We start from the raw sequence: 19284 nt of genomic DNA on the forward strand, positions 1-19284 counted from the left end.
GCCATGGTACCTACACAACGTAGCAGGCGTAGCTACACGCAACTGTAGTGACTAACTGAAGTGTGTATGACAGGGTTGGAGTATGCGCTTGGGCTCATGTGCTCCATTCTGGCTGTGTTACGTGGTGCAGACTGGCTTTTTCTGCATCAACCTAACCGACAGAGAGTAGCCACATCCAAATTGCACATTTGGAACGTTAGCAATAGCTCACTACAAAGCGATGTTTTCCAAGGTGTCTGGCCAGGAGTGAGCACAAGCTGGCAAGCATATATGTGACCTTAAGTTTCACACGGTTAGAGGTTGTGGAGTGTTCAACACTAGTAGAAATTAGCGAGTCCTGACGGCTAAAACAACGATAAGCATTCTTGCCAAAGTTTCATTCCTACTTGTGCGGATGTGGCCGAGCGTGAGCAGACGATAGTTGGCTTCTTCCGGATGTAATTCTTATCAAAATTCAAAACACAGATTTTCGCTTACATCAGCCTGTTTAGTAAACTGTGTCAATAACTACACACACTAACAGCAGGAAGACACACTGATCTAAAGGCGCTTCTTCATTGATGTCAACTATCGGCCAATGTCAGCGCTCTATGGGAGTCTGCCCGCTGACATCAAGGGGCAGCCATTCGCAGCTACGAAAGGGTTAGGACAAAGCCTCTGCTGAAAAGAGTGCATCCAAAAAAGATCACTTCGCACTCTGCTTGCGAGCCCCACACATCACACGAGTGTGAAATTTGGCTGAGATGTTCACAGCAACATACACTATCCGTGGAATGCATTTTTTCACCAAGCCAAAAGGGTGGTTTTGGGCCACTTCAAAAATGGGAAGAACTGCAGCTTTAAATCCACTGCAGAACATGCTGATTGCATTATGTGCCTTGCATTTCTCCTCTACACTGCTGCCTCCTTCTGAAGCAGTGCATGAAGTTTCCTCCACTAGTAGCACTGCTCACTAAACTGGAGTGGATTATGATCTGCACATGGTGCTTATGACAAATAATAATCAATCCTGTTGATTTGCGCACCTTCCCCTGTAGGTGGTGCCAGGCAACACATGGCATGAGAGATCTTCCAGGGGCCAGAGGCAGTCACTGCCGCTGCGTGATGTCATCCAGCCACAAGCCGATCGCAGCAGTGTGTCGTCCAGTGGTGGAAGAGGAACATCGTTGTTCTCTTTCTCAGTGACCAGCTGCACCAGGTCTGTCGGACGCAGCCACCGGATTGTATCCACCAGAAGCGAAAGGCCCAGCCCTGCATGATCACGTAGTTCTCAAGGTGTGTTCCATGTCTCCACATAAAGAATTGCGGGCAACCAAAATGCCATCTCAAACCAGAGAGGCATTGTGTTTGCAAGACATTAAGGACAAATACGAAATTAGGCTAGACAGGTACACACTCTTCTCTTTCACTGTTTAATGGGCAGAAAAACTCAATCTGAGCTGTAATGCAGACAAAAACCTACAGTTCCTAGTAGTCTGAATAGACCGGTTTCACTGCGTCTAAACAGCACAAGATCCGAGAACTTCCAGCTGCAACTAGTGATAGGAATTACTTGTGCCCAAGCTGGGAAATTGAGCTGTGCTACGAGTATGAAGAGAGGTACACAGTTCAACAACACACGTGCTGTGTGCTGTTGTCCCTATGTACCTGTCTTTGTCCTTCCAGTGCTACTCAATTCTGCGTGACGCCAGACCAACAAGCACAAAATACAACGTTAGTCCATTACCCCCAACCAGTCACTTCTTTGCATCAAGAAGCAGGTTCACCCAACATACAATTCACTAACCAGCTTTTCTTGTAGTCTCTTTGCACTCACGCTGTCAACATTGGAAACAGTGGACAGTGGACTGAAACAGTGGAGCAGTAAAGGGAAAAAGTGGTACAGTGGACTGGAAACAGTGAACGTAAGGAAAGGCTTCGTGAGACTTGCCCGATTCAAAGTGTAACAGGACAACTTTGGAGGAGTAGATAAAACTGAAGATCAGAATACGACAAGCACTGTCTTTCTACAGGCTTGTCCTTGTCTGCTCTTCGGTTTATGTCTTTCTCCAACATCCCGCTGTTACATTTTGAATCACCCAGAACTAGTGGCCCAATCTCTGACATTACTAAATGAGACTTGCCATTGACCCAGCCCATAGTGTTGACCAGAAGTGGCGCTTTGGGTGCCACCTGGCGAGCATGGTCAATGAGTGCACGTACAGCCGTGCAGTAGGAATCAGGCTGGCTGGCTGGACTCACGTGACCCAAGAAGTAGGCCCTGCACACACAATGAAGGGTAATTTAGCATGACCGGTCATAAGGCATAACCTAAAGAGACACTCAATACAAAGGTAATAAAGTCATACTACTATAGCCATTTTAAATCTTCTCACGGGCCACAATGGTGATGAAATTGAGATTTTGATGCCCGTATGGGAACCATGGTCAAATACTGGACAAGGAAAGTGCCAGCCTTTCTGGAAACATTCTTAAAATTGTGATAATCAAGGCTGCAGGACTGCTGCACATTTTTACTTTGTGCACCATTGTGATGCCATGAAGTATGACCGTGACTGCGCAACGCTGGCAGTTTATGCTATGTTGCACAAATTCAACATGGTATTTTTCTTCTACATGTGAGCTTAACCCATACTGTTTTGTATGCACACAGATGAACTTGTTTTGGCACACCCACCACTTTTGCGGCCCTCAGTCTAGCCCAAGTGCATGCTCTCTGGCGCGATCACCGATGAGCAGCAAGCTTCCTGTGATGGTTTGGCACCCACTGCCACGTCTGCTTTGGCTGTTAGGCCTAACCAGCGCTCCTTTACCAAGTGGCGACGACCAAAGATATGATTTATTACCACACTGCGTTCATTACCATGGAGAGAGGCGTGTCCAGGTGTCCTGAGAGCTAGCTAACCGGGCGCCATTGGAAGAGCTGTCCAACCCAGACGACACATCGACAGAACCACTGAACTACACTGAAACTCTACAATATTACAGAGATAGGAGGAGACACTTCCCTCCAACACATAATTCCCTTAATCGAGAAGATGCCATCGCGTGGCGACAGCTTCAAACTAATTCATTTCCCTGCTTCTTTTATCTTCACCTCTTCCACCTCACACAATATCCCTCATACTGTCCCTATTGTGAAGCAAAGCCCACAGTATATCATTGCACCTGGGAGTGCCCACACCCTCTGGGCTACTCCCCTATTCCTTCATCTTCACCTTCCTCCTGGGAGACTGCGCTGACCAGCTCAGACCCGCAAGAGCAGCGACGGCTGATCCGGCGGGCACGCGGAGTGGCGCGAGCCAATGGGGCCCTGAACTAAGGGCTCCACCCTGCGAGGAAGTCGCCCAATCTCATGAAAAATAAATGTTTTCTCTCTCTCTCTCTCTCTTGCCACATTGCCGTACCACGGATCAATGTTCAAATCAAGCAGCTGCAAAAATCAGTTGGTGACTGTAAACAAATTTGTCTTTGGCTTGTGTTGGCTATGAGCCCCACAATGTGACTTGCTCAAAGAAACTGAAACTGCCGATTATAGTACGTTTTTAAATTAGCATTCGTTCATTTTGAATACCTCTAAAACATTGAACAATGAAATTTGAGCCGAGGAGAATACCTTTTAAATATTTGCACAAGCCTATCATTTTGGCTACCTGGTGTTCTCAAATATGCACAACTATATCTAAGTATCTGAGCATTTTTGCATTTTGCCCCCATCGAAATGTAGGTGCTGTGGCTTGGCATCAAACCTACGACCTCGTTCTCAGCAGTAGAATGCCATAGCCAACGAGCCACCGTGGCTGGTGTGCCAAACAAGACCAAGCAAATCATCATCATCCTCATCATCATCATCATCATTCAGCCTATTTTATGTACACTGCAGGATGAAGGCCTCTCCCTGCAATCTCCAATTACTCGTCCTGCGCCAACCGATTACAACTAGCGCCTGCGAATTTCTTAATTTTATCACTCCACTTAGTCTTCTGTCGTCCTCGACTGCACTCCTCTTCTCTTGGCACCCATTCTGTAACCCTAATGCTCCACCGGTTATCTAACCTACGCATTACATGACCTGCCCAGCTCCATTTCTTTCTCTTAATGTCAATTAGAATATCGGCTATCCCTGTTTGCTCTCTGATCCACACCGCTCTCTTCCTGTCTCAACATTATGCCTAAAATTCTTCGTTCCATCGCTCTTTGCGCGATCCTTAACTTGATTTCGAGCTTCTTTGTCAGTCTCTAAGTCTCTGCCTCATATGTCAGCGCCGGTAAAATGCACTGATTGCACACCTTCCTTTTCAATGATAATGGTAAGCTTCCAGTCTGGAGCTGACAATGTCTACCGTATGCAATCCAACCCATTTTCATTCTTGTATGAATTTCCTTCTCGTGAACAGGGTTCCCTGTGATCAATTGACTTACGTAAATGTACTCCTTCACAGACTCTACAGGCTGACTGGCGATCTTGAACTCTTGTTCTATTGCCCGGCTATTGATCATTATCTTTGTCTTCTGGATATTAATCTTCAACCCCACTCTTATACTCTCCCTGTTAAAGGTTCTCAATCATTTGTTGTAACTCGTCCCCAGTGTTGCTGAACAGGGCAATGTCATCTGCGAATCCAAGGCTGCCGAGATATTTGCTGCTGATCCTTACTGCTAAGCCTTCCCAGTTTAATAGCTTGAATACTTCTTCCAAGCATGCAGTGAATAGCATTGGAGAGATCGTGTCTACTTGTCTGACCCCTTTCTTTATAGGTATCTTCCTGCTTTTGTTGTGGAGAATTAAGGTAGCTGTGCAATCTCTGTAGATACTTTCCAAGTTATTTATGTAAGCATCCTGTATTCCTTAATGTACTCCTTAATGTACCCCGGTAAGCGCATTTGTCATTTTGGTTAGTGCGAGAGAAATGGCACACAACCTGGTGTTCCTCCCATAAACTATAGCCGACGGTGAACATTCACCTGATACTTTCTTTCATTTTTTTTTTCACTCTTTGTGTAACATCCTGACAGTCCCTGCTGGATTCCTTTTAACACATCAAATCTTTGCTCTGAAGCAAAGCTTCTTGCTGTTTCTAAAAGTGGAGCTCTCTCAACACATACCTCATCTTGGGATTCTAAGGTAACTCAAGTCAAAAGTTTGTGGACCCTGTGTGCATTGAGCCAGCATAAAGCACAAATCTGTTTCTGGCTATGTGTAGAAGCTGCAACGACATTAAGCTTTTTCATGTAGCCAGCAGCCCACAATCCTTCATCTCCAACTGTACAATGTTCAACAGAATAGCCACCACAGCAGTTTGATGCCTGCTTCCAGCCAGAGGATCAGTTTTCATTGCACTCATGTTAAAGCAAGGTCTTAGAACCAAAGATAGAAAACCAGCAATTGGTGTACAGTTGCTGAGAGATTTGTAGGCTTACTAACAGCAAATAATCGTTCAAGCCCACATACCTAGCGCAAGGAGCTGCAGTTCGTGCAAGAAGTGCTGCATTATACGGCATATTCTTGTATAAAAGAGCACACCTGTATAATGCCATGTACACCCTGGGGCATTCAGCATCTACAGCAATTTGAAGTTTCCTGCCTTCAAAAAGATGCATTGTTGAGATTGCTTGCCCATTGCGCCACCAATAACTCTCAAGATACTGCGACAAAAAAAGCAAGAGTGTGTAATATTTTACAACTAGCGCTATCTGTCGAGCATGCGCCTACTTAGAAGCGCCTCGGGGTATTCCGGATGTCCCTGCATGCCCCACGCTTTCACCGCGCATGTTAAGTTTGCATGCTTTTTTTGGCGTCAATTGCAAAGATGAGCACTGAGGAAGAAGCGACACTTCTGGGACTCCTGGCAAGCACATTTTTTGGCTATGCATCAAGAGCAGAAGAGGCCTTTGCCAAAGAAGAGACGACGACAATTGCGGCGGTGGTGGTTCTGACTGGTTCACGATGAAGGATTCTGGTGGCAGCCATGACAAAAATCAGCCTGGAACCGATGGGTGCAAATGGGGCCCTTTCGACAGAACTCGCTGCCACTGAATTGGATTCTGTGCTGCTCTAGATGCCAAGTGTCCCAGCGTGAATGTGCCCTAAAGGCCACAGACCCAAATTTTGGGTTACTTGTTAAGAAAGCATATTTCTAAAATTATTCGTACATTGGCCACCCCCGCATTTCCTGGCATGCACATCTTCATCCATGGCTACATGGTATCACCATGGTGCATAGAAGCACATCGTATTGCTTATTACCGAGCTACACTTTGGTGCATTTATTTCTTCTACGCTTGGCAGTTAGAAGGAAGCTCATTGAGTAGACTTCGATGTAATGACGAAATTCATTTCCCAGCTCTGACGGCGCATCCTGTTGCACTTTTGTCTTGTGCGTACACGTTTGTGCAAAGTGTGTGGCTTTCCATAGGCAATGCGCACTAACGTGCGCCACCCTTAGCTTAGAGACTTTCCCACGCTTCATACATACATTTGTGCATTGAGCTTTCATTCATCCCACGCCAGTAGAAGTGTATGTGGGTGCCCTCGACTACAACATTCTGTTCACACTTTGTGTGCAAGACCTCACAGTTCTCTTTTTTTTTTTCGTCAAGCAACCTTACGAGCAGCGCGGAGCATGAGCCCACGTCTGAGGATGACTTCACCTTTGAACAATGCACTTCTGGTGGACCAGATTACAGCTGCTCCAGATCCACAGTTACGTGCCAGTAAGATATGAATGGGACAGAAAACGAAGCTAGAATGAAGGCTTCCAAAGGCTGTCGCGTACGGTGGCAGGCACATCTGTTTTTTAAGTAAGCACGTCTCCGCTTCTAACTTGAGCATGAGACATGCCCAAAAAATTCTGACCCAAATTCAAGAAGAAAAGTGCGTTCCTTACATGACAACATAAGGTACTAACTCAGGTCTCCCAAATACTGTGTTTGTAAGAGACAAGTTTGCGGATGCGCCTCCATTAATTTAAGGCCTTAACGAAGTGTGAAAATTTATGGTTGATGAAATGCTAGACCGGCTCAGATGTTGCCTAAGGAGGAAAGCCACAGCAAAATACATGCTGCAGCTCCAATCAAGTGGAAATAAACAGTCACATTATATGGTAGCACGAAACATAGAAGCACCGCATAAAATAAAAAGCCCAGCTGCACTCACTTTTCAGGTGTCCGGACATGCGTAAATGGTGGCCCTGCAAAGATTCACACAAGCACTACGTCACATTGCTTTGAACATCCCCATTAACCTATGGCACGAGCCAATGTGACCTCTCATGCAGTGCAGACATTCATTAATTCACAAGCACCGTTTCTGCACTCAGGGAAGCAATCCCTCCTATAAACATGAACACTTTCGCTTATCTGAATTACGCGGTAAACTTTATTAATAAAAGCTTAACTTTCATAAGCTGTATTCTTTCACACGTTAAATAATCTGTGGCTAATGCAAAAAGCCTGGACATTTGGACAACATCCATTAGCAGATTGATTATGTTGCAGTGCATTTCGGTCACGAAGTAAGTGTGTATGGGAAACCATGGCCACCCGTGTTCCATGCGCTGGGCGTGAGTGCCGTCGTGCGATATCGGATGCCATGACGGCATCACTCTCGTTTCTTGCGCAATTGTCCACGGGGCACCACGTCCATTACACCTGTTTCAACAACTTGAAACGACCATCTATGTCTTTCCACCATTGGAACAATGGTCGCTCAAGCGTTCCTGTCGACACGACCAGAGTCAGCGAGATTGCTGCACCACACCGCGCAATGTTGCAAAGGATCGGCAGTTACAACGCTGCTATCATTAAATCATGGATCACGAATACAGTCATGTCTCGCTGGCAGTAAAATATATCCCAAGCTTTCGAATACAAAATGGAGGTTGCGCTTGCAGTTTCAAAATGACAGGAGATCGGACCTGGGTGCCATTTTGAAAAAGATATACGATGCCGCATTTAATTTCTTAGATGGGATGTTTCTAAGGGAAATTTGCATCTATGTGCGGGAACACACAAGGAACAAGAACGACAGTGAAAACCTGGTTTTTGGACCAAAGGGCCACCGAATTGTAACTGCTGTGCCAGCCAGCTTCAGTGCAGTAATTTTTGAGCATCTTTAAGGGCGTGTCTATGTATAACGAACTAGTGATATAACGCCCACTTTTCGCAGAACTATTGAGTTATTTATAAACGGTTTCGACTGCAGACTCCTGAGCGTGTGCATCACCGTATTTTCTTACCTTAAATTTGCAAGCATGAAACTGATATTCGATATATGACATTCAGCTTTATTTTTTCTTGATTCGATTTGATATTCAATTTGAAATCTACCATTCGGTATTTGCACAGCCCTACTAGTTAGTGGAAATTTATCACTAGCTTTTTATACATTGCTATTTGCCGCACGTGTAATTCCTGCCTCTTTAATCAGTCCAACTGAAGAGGGGAAATTGGCCTAGTATAAGCCACAGCCAATTTTTAAAGGTCTGTACAAACTAGAGAGCATCTTGTGTAACTGACAACAAAGTAAACTTGGTCGTTAAAATTTGGAGACAACCTGTAACATTAAAATCGAGTCGAATTGTGGGTTTTATCTTTCAAATTAATTAAATATTTAATTTTTAGGTTTTAAATGCTAAAGCCCTGACCTAATTATGAGGCAGACCAAAGTGGGTGACATCGGACCACCTGTTTATCATCTTTCTTTAATGGGCACTTACATCTAAATACACATCCCTGGCCCTTGAGCCAAAAACACCCCATGCATCATAATCATCACGTAATTACACGAGCGTTTTTGCATACTGCCCTCATTGTAATGCGGCCATAGCAGCCGGTATCGAACCCGATGAGCAGCAGAATGCTATATCAACTGAACTACTGAGGCAGATAGCAGCTTGTTTGAAGTTGTGCGGCTTCCTTCAGGGTGAAAGCATGAGGCTACCTCATCACCCGAGCAGTCAGCGCCACCTTAACAAGCAACACTGGCTCACCTAGCAGTGGTTCAGTGACACGGGTGAGTGAGACAGTAGCTGGAGGGGTGAACTCGCACTGGCCGGGATCACAGTCCAAGTACAGCACCTCGGAGCAGCTGTTGAAACAGAATGAAGAGATGTGTGACACGAGGCTTCCCATCGGTCACTATAAAAAAACAGACAAGCCACTAGTCGGGATATTACTGCAAACAGCAGCTGCGGACACAAAAACAGTCAGATTAATCAGATTCGTTCATCACACTTTGGTTCAGGCAAGGTGAAACATAATTTGAGATGAATGTCCCCAATACCAGTGGCTCTGATTTCTTTAAGGGCGGAAAGCTGGGCATTAAACCAAAATTTTTTAGACCACAGCTGTTAAGCGCCCATTCCTGTGTTGAGCGTGGCGTGCCTCGGCGCCTAACTAAGTGAACAAGCACAGTGAAAGGTGAAAGAGCGAATGCGGAGAGCAGCGGGGGATGAAATGTGCCGAGAGCAAAGAGAGCGTGATGAGGAGAAGCTACCTTGAAGCCCCTCCAGATGGCACTCACATCCGCGCATCCATGGCGCTGGCCGTGCGGGGGAAAGCACGAACATTCGGTAGCATGTTACGCTCCTGTAACACATGAAGGCGAAAGGCTGCTGCACACTTGGTAATGCACCATCTTGCAACGTCACGTTGCTGCTTTCGCAGTTCTGCTTCTTCGGCTTGTTTTCGATGCTTGGCTGCAGCTTCACGCACTCGTATGGTGGCACGAGACTCGGGCCAATGACGTTTCTCTTCGACATTACGTTGCATCCTCTCAGCAGGGGATTGAAACACATATTGTTCCGTGTGTTGTACTAGGTAATTTCAATGAATGTATGCACTGTCCACTTCACTTTGCTAAGTGCTTGTAGCCTCAGCCTTACAGGGGTATGAGCCATCGAGAAGGTCACTTTTTTTTTTTTCCACTGGACTAGACGCCATGTTTCTGTACATTGTATGCATCACTCCACTGAATGTATGCACTGTACACTTCACTTTGACAAGTGCTTGTAGCCTCCACATTAGGAGACGGATGCGTTATTGCATTTTTTGCTTGCTTAAGGGGGGTAAAAGCCATCGCTGCTGATGATAGTTTTTGTACCATTGGACCCGATGATGCATTTCCTTTTTTCTTTTTCAAGGCCATCGGGGGTATGAGCAATTTAAGGTTTTCACTTTAAAAAAAGAACCAGAAAGCTCGCCGTCTTTGCCACAAGCGTCTCCCGGTAAAGATTGCTGTTGCACAAGCTGCAGTTGCAAGGAAGTGGCAATTATATGGCCGGTCTATATAATACAGCACCGTGTGTCGTGGCTCTGCCAGTTCGTGCAATGCCTCAATACATTGCAAAAAAAAGACACGTATACAGCTGCGCTCAAATTTTGCACTAGGGAGTATCGTAATAGTCAATGATGTTTTAAAATAGTTATTGTTTGAAGTATGGTGCCGAAAACTTGTACCTACGGTAGAATCTTGTTAAAGCTATCCCATTTTGTACAATTTCACGGCACTTGCGATCGAGATCACCAGGCACCGGCCATGGCAGCATTCACGGAAACGCCCGTGCCAAGTGAAAATGCCAGCATATACATGTAGCTTTCTCTTCCAACACCAGCAAATCTCCTTGTGCTTTGTCGCATGTCGCATTTACAGCTATCACCAATCATCACCCATCTGTTTCACAGTGCGTGTGGCATAGCGCCGGTGGAAATGTACAGCATGCTTTTAATAGGCAATAGCCCAAACATACCACCATTTCCTGCTACAGATGGCGTGAAGAGAGAGGCATGTTTTGCTCTGGCGGCATCATATTTCACCATCGCCCACCAGCTCAATTATGTTACCTATCGCTGTCTTAAAACACTACGCAATAACAAAAGGACAAAGTGCATCTCGAGTCACTCAGTTCCCTCTAGTGGGATGTGCATTAGCGTCTCATGCTGCAAAAATTCTTGCCCAGCGGGCATGCCAAATCTTCATGCCAAAATGGCCCGCCCAAACAAGCTGCTGATCCAGGCTGCATTTGAAGAGTGCAAATGTAAGCTTGGTAAGCTTGCCGCAGCCACAAAAAGGACAGCGCGCATCTCCAGCAACTCAGGCTCCACCAGATCGGTGTACCTCGAGTCGCAAGGTGCAACGATTTGCACAAAGCCTTGAATTACGTAGATGTGAACTACAGATGAGTTTGCCAAATTTTTTAGTGAGCTCAGGTCGTACATTTTCCCAGTTAATACATCTTTTATCACGTGTTTAGAAAAAAATGTATGAACGAGATTCTGCTGTAGCCAGTGATGACCTCTCAGTGGATGATGACAATGATGATGCTGATAAAGAAGAGGAAGCACCAGTGCAGCCTTTGTTATTGCAGGTGATGGAAGGACTCAATCGCACACAGCTGTTCTTCAGTTTTGAAGAGGATGAGGAAGATTCTTTCCAACACATTTGCGCAAGCGAAGACAAGCTTACAGCGATATCTTTCAGAGAAAAAAAGTAGAAAACGATCACGGATTTCTTTCCTAAATAAATAATGATTCCAGAGGTATTCCCACTTCTCTCATTATCAAATACAGAAGAACCTCGTTCATATGATTCCGTTATGTGCGATTTGCAAGCACCAATGTTCATATCGAGAACACAAAAAATGACCCAATAAAATTATGCTTCTTCTGTACCGGTTCATATGTTCCCAAAGAACACACTCTTTCGGCACAAACGCTCAGTACATTGCCAAACTGCAATCGTACGATATGTCTTCCGTCTGCTAGATCCCATTTAAACAAGAAAAGGGGCGAAGCACACGGAATCGAGAACAGTAGCGGCAGCAGCTTCCCCACAATACTCACCCCGCTCTTCTCACTTGAAAATGCCGGTGTGCACTGTGTTTCTATTCCAGTACCAGCAAATCTCATCCAGGGCCATTGCATGCCGCATTCACAGCTATTGCCACCAACTCTATTGCGATAAGCATCTTCACCGACCCACTTGACAGTGCGTGGGGTGTAATGTTGTTGGAAGCAAAGTGAACGCATTTAACAGGTACTGCCATTTTCTGCTACAGGCGGTGCAAAATGTTTAGCTCTGGCAGCATTGTAGGCATCGTATACCGGCGTTGGCCACCAGCTTGGTTTAATTTTGGTTTCCTGTCGCCATCTTACAATACTATGCAACAGGGAAATGCCAATATGAGTGTCGGGTCACTCGGGCCCCACCTGCACAACGCGCGTCAGCGTCTCATGCTGCAACAATTTGCACCGAATATGCGAGCCATTGGATTGGATTGGAGTGAACTTTATTTATGCCTGCAGTTGAGCGCTCGCGCGTCACGACGAGGGCCTACGTCATCTACAAAGTTACTCGGCGCAGGTCTCCGCTCACCGTTGCTGGCTCGCTGGGTCCCTGCCTTTCGAGTGCCTCGAAGAACTGCTGGATGGCCCAGAGCTGTTCGTCTCGGTCGTAGCTCTTCGCGGCTGCCTCGAGCCGCTGTGGAAGCGTTCTTGATTTTGCATCTTCTGGATTTTTAACGCAGTCCCACAAGATATGCATGTAGTCTGTGGTCTCCCTCCGGCAGACTCTGCACTTATTGGTTGGATATGTCTCGGGGTACATGCGATTCGTCAGTCTCGGGCTCGGTAGCAATCCGGTCTGGAGCTGTCTCAGTACTACCGCCTTCGCTCGACTTAGCCTCAGGTGCGGGGGTGGGAGAGTCTTGCGAGCCAGGCGGTAGGCTTTCGTTATTTCACTGTAATCTGTCATGCGGTCCTTGGTTCCGAACCACGTCGGACGGTCTGTCACCGGGGCGTGGTTGGTTAGCTCTCACGCCGCTGCGTGTGCCATCTCATTGTGGTTCTCACTGTGTTCCGACGCGTCGCCCGCATGCGCCGGGAACCACTTGAGTCATACTTTTCGTTCTTGTAGTTTGACCGCTCGCAGTACGCGCTCAGCCTCCCTGCAGATTTGGCCTTTGGCGAAGTTTCGCACCGCCTGTCTCGAGTCACTCAGCACCGTGTGGCAGTCTGCGTCGGCGATGGCCAGGGCGATGGCTACCTCCTCCGCTTGTTCCGCTCCGGCGCTTCTCACACTCACTGCCATCCTCGTGGCACTGGTTGACGCCTCTATGACGACCGCTGCGAAGGCGTTCCGTTGGTATTCGGCCGCGTCCACGTACCGCGCGTGTTCGTCGTTGGCATGCTGGTCGATGAGAGCCTTGGCCTTCGCTGCCAAAATTTCCTGCCAAAATGCCCCACTTGAAGAAGCTTCTGACCGACGCCGAGTTTGGGGAGCGCAAACGTAAGCTTGCCGAAGCCTCAAAAACGACAATGCACGTCTTGGGCCGCTCGAGTCCCTCCAGCTTGGTGCATCTCGTGCTGCAAGGCTCCGTGCATTGCTTTGCATGACGTAACTACAGCTGAGTCAGGAAATTTTTTAGTGACTTCAGATCGCATGTTTTCCTGATTAGTCTGTTTTTTTCTCATGCTTTTCTCCGAAACTTATGAACGAGGTTCTACTGCACAGCGTTCTGTTTATCACTTTCATTTGTTCGAATGTTGTTTAATTTGAATTCAGTGAGCGTCCCCGTGAAATTCAAGTTAATAAGTGTCTAGTGTACAATAATCGCACTGAAGTAACTGAACTGCAGGAGCTGACCCTGATGTAACTTGTATGCCAACTTATACTTCAAAAAAGTAAAAACCAAACAGTTTTCAAAATGGCAAATTGTCTCAATACATGACTAAGCATTTTCTGAATGTCGCCAGCTCCCAGCAGAATAAATGCAGCAGTAACGTGGCAATGCAGCAGTATTTCCTTCTCTGAACTCTCACTCAAACCACAAGAAAAGGACAACAGTCAAAGAGGCGGTTATAATACTCACAAATTCAGGAGGCTGTTGACCAGTACTCGAAGAAGGGACGACTTCCCGGTGTTCTGGCGTCCACACACGACAATGCAGGGCACAGCACGGCCCTCTGTGTGAACACAACAAATTTTGCTTCGCTTGAGTACACACAAATTGCATGCTGGTATTGTCACTGGTAACATTTTCACAGAGAAGTTTACATAACAATGAGGAAGGTTTGAAAAGAAAATATCGATTATCAAGGAAGATGTGAAAGGTAAGTGTGAAATGCCGATAAACGTGTGTTGAGGCAAGTGTTTTAAAAGGTGAGGAAAATGCATTGAGGCAAGGGACTAAAATTAGGGCCGTGCGATATACGAATATTCGAATACACAAAGTGTGTGATCTTAAAATGCATAATTCGATTCATGAACTGAATGTTTAATATTCCATTTTTTAAATATTCAGTATGCTATTTGGTGAACGACCCTGCCGTGGTCGGCGCATTGACGGACGCAGCATTTCCACAGCATGCGATCTTTATTGGTACAAGGTTTGACAATGTTGACCGAACTGATCAAAATAATCAACGCTATATGAACGAGGGAACAACAAAAGCAGTGCATGTGGAAAGCACAAAAGCGCATATGAAAATCAGGCCAATTAGCTCCTGAAAAGCCTGCAGACTATGTTGGATATGAGAGTTCAATGTTCACACAAGCAAAATCATGCAGTTTGGAGCTTTCTGCCCACATGCGAGCACAGAGGCGAACATGGCACGCATGCTCACGGTGGCGCATTCCTGTTGTCACCGTTGCCGTCGTGTTCCGTGTGAAGGCCAAGGGCGATGATATCGGCACCGCGTGCCACATGCTGTTTGTGTGAGTGAAAGTGTAGGGGGAAGGGGTGAGCAGACGATGGTGGATCAGTCTTGCGTGCGCAACGGAGCAGACCGGGGAGGAAGCGCGCCGCCTTCCTTCGCGCGCGATGGATCGGGGAGAGTGAAGAAGGGGGGCGGGGGGGGGGGGGGGGGGGCTTAGGATTCTGTGATCTGTGATTGTGCAACATGTTTATTTGCCTTGTTTGACGTGTTATACAGGGTCTTTCAGCTAACTTTAGCCAGAGTTTAAAAATATGCCGATGCACTCTAAGACCACTTGACCAAATGCACGTTGCTAACTTTTGTATGCAGTCTGTCACTCTATTTTTTGTATTTTGTTTAATTTTATAATTAGTCAAGATTAATTAACCAACTTCTGAAGCAACGAAGCTAGGAAGAAATTCCAGTTAGAAAGTTGCAGAGCGGTTTGCAAAACATCTCAATAGACAGTTTCTGTCTTTCTATCTATTAAGTATTAGTGTTTTTCAGCTTAATGCGGATGCCCGCAAAATACAAAAGAAAAAAACAAACATAATGTGACATGCCCGCTTGCGCGTCATGATTGCACTGCTCCCAAGTGTTCGTCGTACAAACAGCCATAAGTGCGTTGCCGCCTAAAAAGCGACAGGGCAGCAACGCAAGCGTTGGCTGTACGAGTTAAAATAGCAACCGATATCGCTTGCGCTGCGTAAGGCGACTGACGGACGTGGTTGTGGTGGTAGGTGGTAGTTCCAGACAACGAGAAACAGACTATCGTGCATCAGCTGTTAAACGTGAGCAATTTTGTGATGCCTTTCTCCAACGAGGGAAAAGCAGACATGATCCTTGCCTTAGGAGCTGCAGGCGGACAGAGACGGCAGGCTGCAAGAATATTTTGAAGGTGGAACCCGGGTACGCGACCGAACTCGATGACAATATTCAACACCTACGAGTCGCTGAAGCAAACCGGCAGCTTCGCAAGAAAGAGGCATAGAGCTTCAGTCATAAATAATGAGGTTCGCTCCAACGTTTTGTCTTTCATGGTGGCTGATCTTCACACTAGCGCGCGCTGCGTGAGCACACAGCTCGGTGTGTCCAACTGAACTGCCGGAGGATTTTTAAAACAGCTGGACGTTGCACCCCTCTCATCCGAAGTTGTATCAATGCCTGGAGTCGAGGGATCTCCAAAAGAGACTCGACTTTGCGAATTGGATTTTGATTCAAAAGGAGTAGGATTTTCACTTTCTCACCGAGGTACTCTGGATTGATGAAGCAAACTTTTCCTGAAATTGTCAAGTAAATATCCACAACGCACATTATTGGAGTGAGCAAAATCCCCACTGGCTTGGAAGATCCTGCCACCAATATGAGTGGTCTAAACAAAACTTTGACCAGCAAGAGGTATGAGAGCTCCTCAAAGGGCTGGTTGAAGACTTCTGCTGCAACATGCCACTATCCCGGCTTGATGCAGTGTGGTATCAGCACCACGGGGCCCCAGCCCACAGCTGCAGTGAAGCACGAGCATGGCTTGATGTTACCTTCCCAGGGCCATGGATATGGAGAAGCGGGCCTGTCGTGTGGCCGGCAAGGTCACCTGACGTCAACCCTCTTGACTTTTTCTTGTGGGGCTATATTAAGGATCAGGTATATACGACGGAAACGATGACTCCAGAAGACTCACAGGAGAAGATAACTGAAGTCTACCACAGCATTTCACCGACGGTGCTCGAGGTAGCGACAGCAAGCCTTCTCAGAAGATCCTAGTGTTGTATCGCTGCAGAAGGTTATCTCTTCGAGCACTTGCTGTGAAAGCGCATGAAAAATGAAAAATAAACGTAAATTCAGTGAAAGCCTGTGTCTGGCCAGTTAGGATACTCTCATTCTACCATTGTCAGCCTTCTGAAAACTGAGTTTTTTTATTTAGGGGTGCTCAATTTGCTTACAGCTATCGCGAAATGACGGACCTGTTGCTTCCGGCAGCACAAGAGATAACCGCTGCATTTGCTTATCGCTATAACAAACTTCCACGAGGGGAGCACATTGCTGGCGTAAATGGCACAGCTAATGCCTACGTTTAAAATTTTAAATATTTTTGCAGCAGGAGATTCAGGAGGCCATACCAGACTTGCACAAGCCACAGAAAAAAGTAACCGATTACAATAACAATTACGTCTTTCAAAAATGTGATGATTGCAGTTACCAATTACTACCCCACGAAAGTACTTGAGCAATTACTAAAAGGTAATCAGTTACCTTAACTTTACTTTCCTCCCTGTTTTATTAGCATTGCACACATGCAATAAATACATCAAGCTGGCCTGGCTCTTTCAACGTGTTTTCTGCAGCCTTTCACACGCTGTTTATCTTAACTAAGAATTCCTTTTCAGAATTTCCTTCGATAATATGTACTCCCTCATTCTTTTGTGAAGGCATTTGAAGCGACACTGAAAACTCGCTCATTGTGCACGCTTGCGAGAAGAACTGCGTTATAACGTACAAACAATTTGGTGAGAAAATTGTGGTTACTCAATGCCATGATGCTCAGATCTGGGTCCTTTACAAAGCAAAGCACTTCATTGTCGGTGGAGCAAGGGCAAGACACTCCTGATAAGGCCAGTAAAAAACTGAAAAATCACCTGTAGGCGATTCCCTGGCATCAACATTCAATGTGGCCGTCACTATATAGAAGCGCCTTTTGAATTTGTACATCTGATGGACCCCCTGAAGTGCCCTTTACTCGTTAGCAATTTAGGCTTAAATGACTAATTGTAACAGACTCCAGCAAATGTTCAGGTTCCTTGAAAAGGTGGGGAAATCTGTAACATAATTAAGATAAAGCTGCACATTATTCAGCCCTAAAATACTGTTTGTGTGTTATAAATGCAAAAAAGGTGTTTTTATGCCTACTTATGTATTTTTTCAGGTCTTAAAAATCACTCGTTGCCTGTAGCCAGGAATGGAAGCAGCCAAGGGAGTTTTGGAGCAGCTCTGGGAGCAGCAAATTTGGCACATCCGAGCAAGTTTGGAGCAGGAACTGTTCATTTTGGAGCAGAAGATATGCTTGAAGGAAAAAAACCAGTCACACAAGACAAAAGATAAGAAGAGAGGTTCACACCACGACTGTCTGCAACTATGTACCAACAGGCCTGGATTTCAACCGTTCTGAGAAGATATGCATACTTGAGCATGCTAGGTAAGAATCAACATGAGTGAACTACAGATAAATCAAGAAAAGATGTTCTTTATTTTAATTTGCCAGAACACCATTAGGTTATGGCGAGTCAATTCTGTGGAAGCCTGCAAAATGGAGGAAAGTTCACCAAAGGAAAAGAATGTCATACACCCGAAAAAGGAAATCCATTTTCATTCCTTGAAAACCACTATTAAGTTACATATTGGATGTGCCAACGAAATGTCGCTCCCCAGTCTCCTAATTTAATTGTTACAACTGGTACTGCAGCATGGGAACATAGTAGTAAGTGGTTTATTTTACCAGGGAACATATATGAAAGTTGATGGTGCATTGGTTGCACATTTTTATATCCAATAGTATATTGTTAAAAGCGGTATTGTAAATGGGTTCGACTGTACACCCACCAACTAATTTCGGTTGCTCGTTTCCCTCTACAAGCATGTGTGTGCCTGTGTTTGTACAGGGCACTACCAGGCAAGGCTACACTGCTTTTCCACACTCCTCTGGCCCACCTCTCTGCTTTTCCTCTCTCTCTATGCTGCTTTTACCACACAGAGCTTGCCCATTAATTCCCTGGATGAGCTTTTGAATGATTTTGCAGTATCTTGAAGTCCGCACTAGTAGCTCATGTGCTTCCTACTTGCTTCTGAATACTGAAACTAGTGAAACCACTTATAAAAATATTCAAGTGCCACAAAAATTCCATTGTTATAACCGATAATTTTTATAATCAGGTTGCATGAAAAAATCAAAATAAGGGAACGGCAGAGCTGATGCGAGAAAACTGTATAAGCGGGGACGCCAGTGCCCCTCCCCCACCACCTTCCTTCACCCGGCTGCTGATTGTGTTCATTCGTTTAACTGCTCCCTGGGTGCTCTGATCGCGTGTAACAAGCCGCGGCTGTTGGCGTTAAAGAATGGCACTGCTATAACAAGTGCAAAGAGGTGTCACGGGTGGCAAGCGATATGCGAGCACCGCCGAGGCATCGCTTTGGTGGCCCAAGGGGCCTTTTAAAAATTGTGGGAATGCTGCTGCAGCAGCCGGTCAGCTTGAGAAATCCTGAAGAAATGCTGAAGAGAGATCGCCACAAGCATCTCGCCAAGTGCTTTTCACTGGCTTGCACGAGAAAAGCCCATGTATGTCAGCCATGCATGCTTTACGCCAAGCTTGCCGACATCCTTCTCCAAGGTATCCAAGTGCTCCACGTAGTGCAGCAGAAGGTTCCTCACCAGAACGAAGCCCCGGAGGGGCTGAAGCATCTGCCAGGCCTCCTGTGAGGACAAAGTTGAGGCAGCCAGCCCGACCACGTCGTCGTTGCCGTTGTTGCTGTTGCTATCTGATGCAAGCACATTTGCGACGATTGTCTCATTGGTTAGAAGCACTTAGTTTCCAAATCTAT

The 19284-nt window shown here is 46.0% G+C and overlaps 1 protein-coding gene across 2 annotated transcripts in view; it reads right to left on the reverse strand.

Moving 5' to 3' along the window:
• LOC126522398 (polynucleotide 5'-hydroxyl-kinase NOL9) overlaps positions 1–19284 on the reverse strand; it is a 50045-nt gene that overhangs the window by 14599 nt on the left and 16162 nt on the right. For both annotated transcript variants that reach the window (XM_055066393.2, XM_050171146.3), the window contains exons 6-10: positions 13869–13962; positions 8991–9088; positions 7157–7190; positions 2124–2260; positions 1026–1251 (exon numbers count right to left, since the gene is read on the reverse strand). In XM_055066393.2, coding sequence (XP_054922368.1) covers positions 1026–1251; positions 2124–2260; positions 7157–7190; positions 8991–9088; positions 13869–13962 — 589 coding nt within the window. The remainder of the gene's footprint in view (positions 1–1025; positions 1252–2123; positions 2261–7156; positions 7191–8990; positions 9089–13868; positions 13963–19284) is intronic.

This window comes from Dermacentor andersoni, chromosome 6 (assembly GCF_023375885.2).
Source record: "Dermacentor andersoni chromosome 6, qqDerAnde1_hic_scaffold, whole genome shotgun sequence".
In the NCBI taxonomy this organism is placed as follows: domain Eukaryota; kingdom Metazoa; phylum Arthropoda; class Arachnida; order Ixodida; family Ixodidae; genus Dermacentor; species Dermacentor andersoni.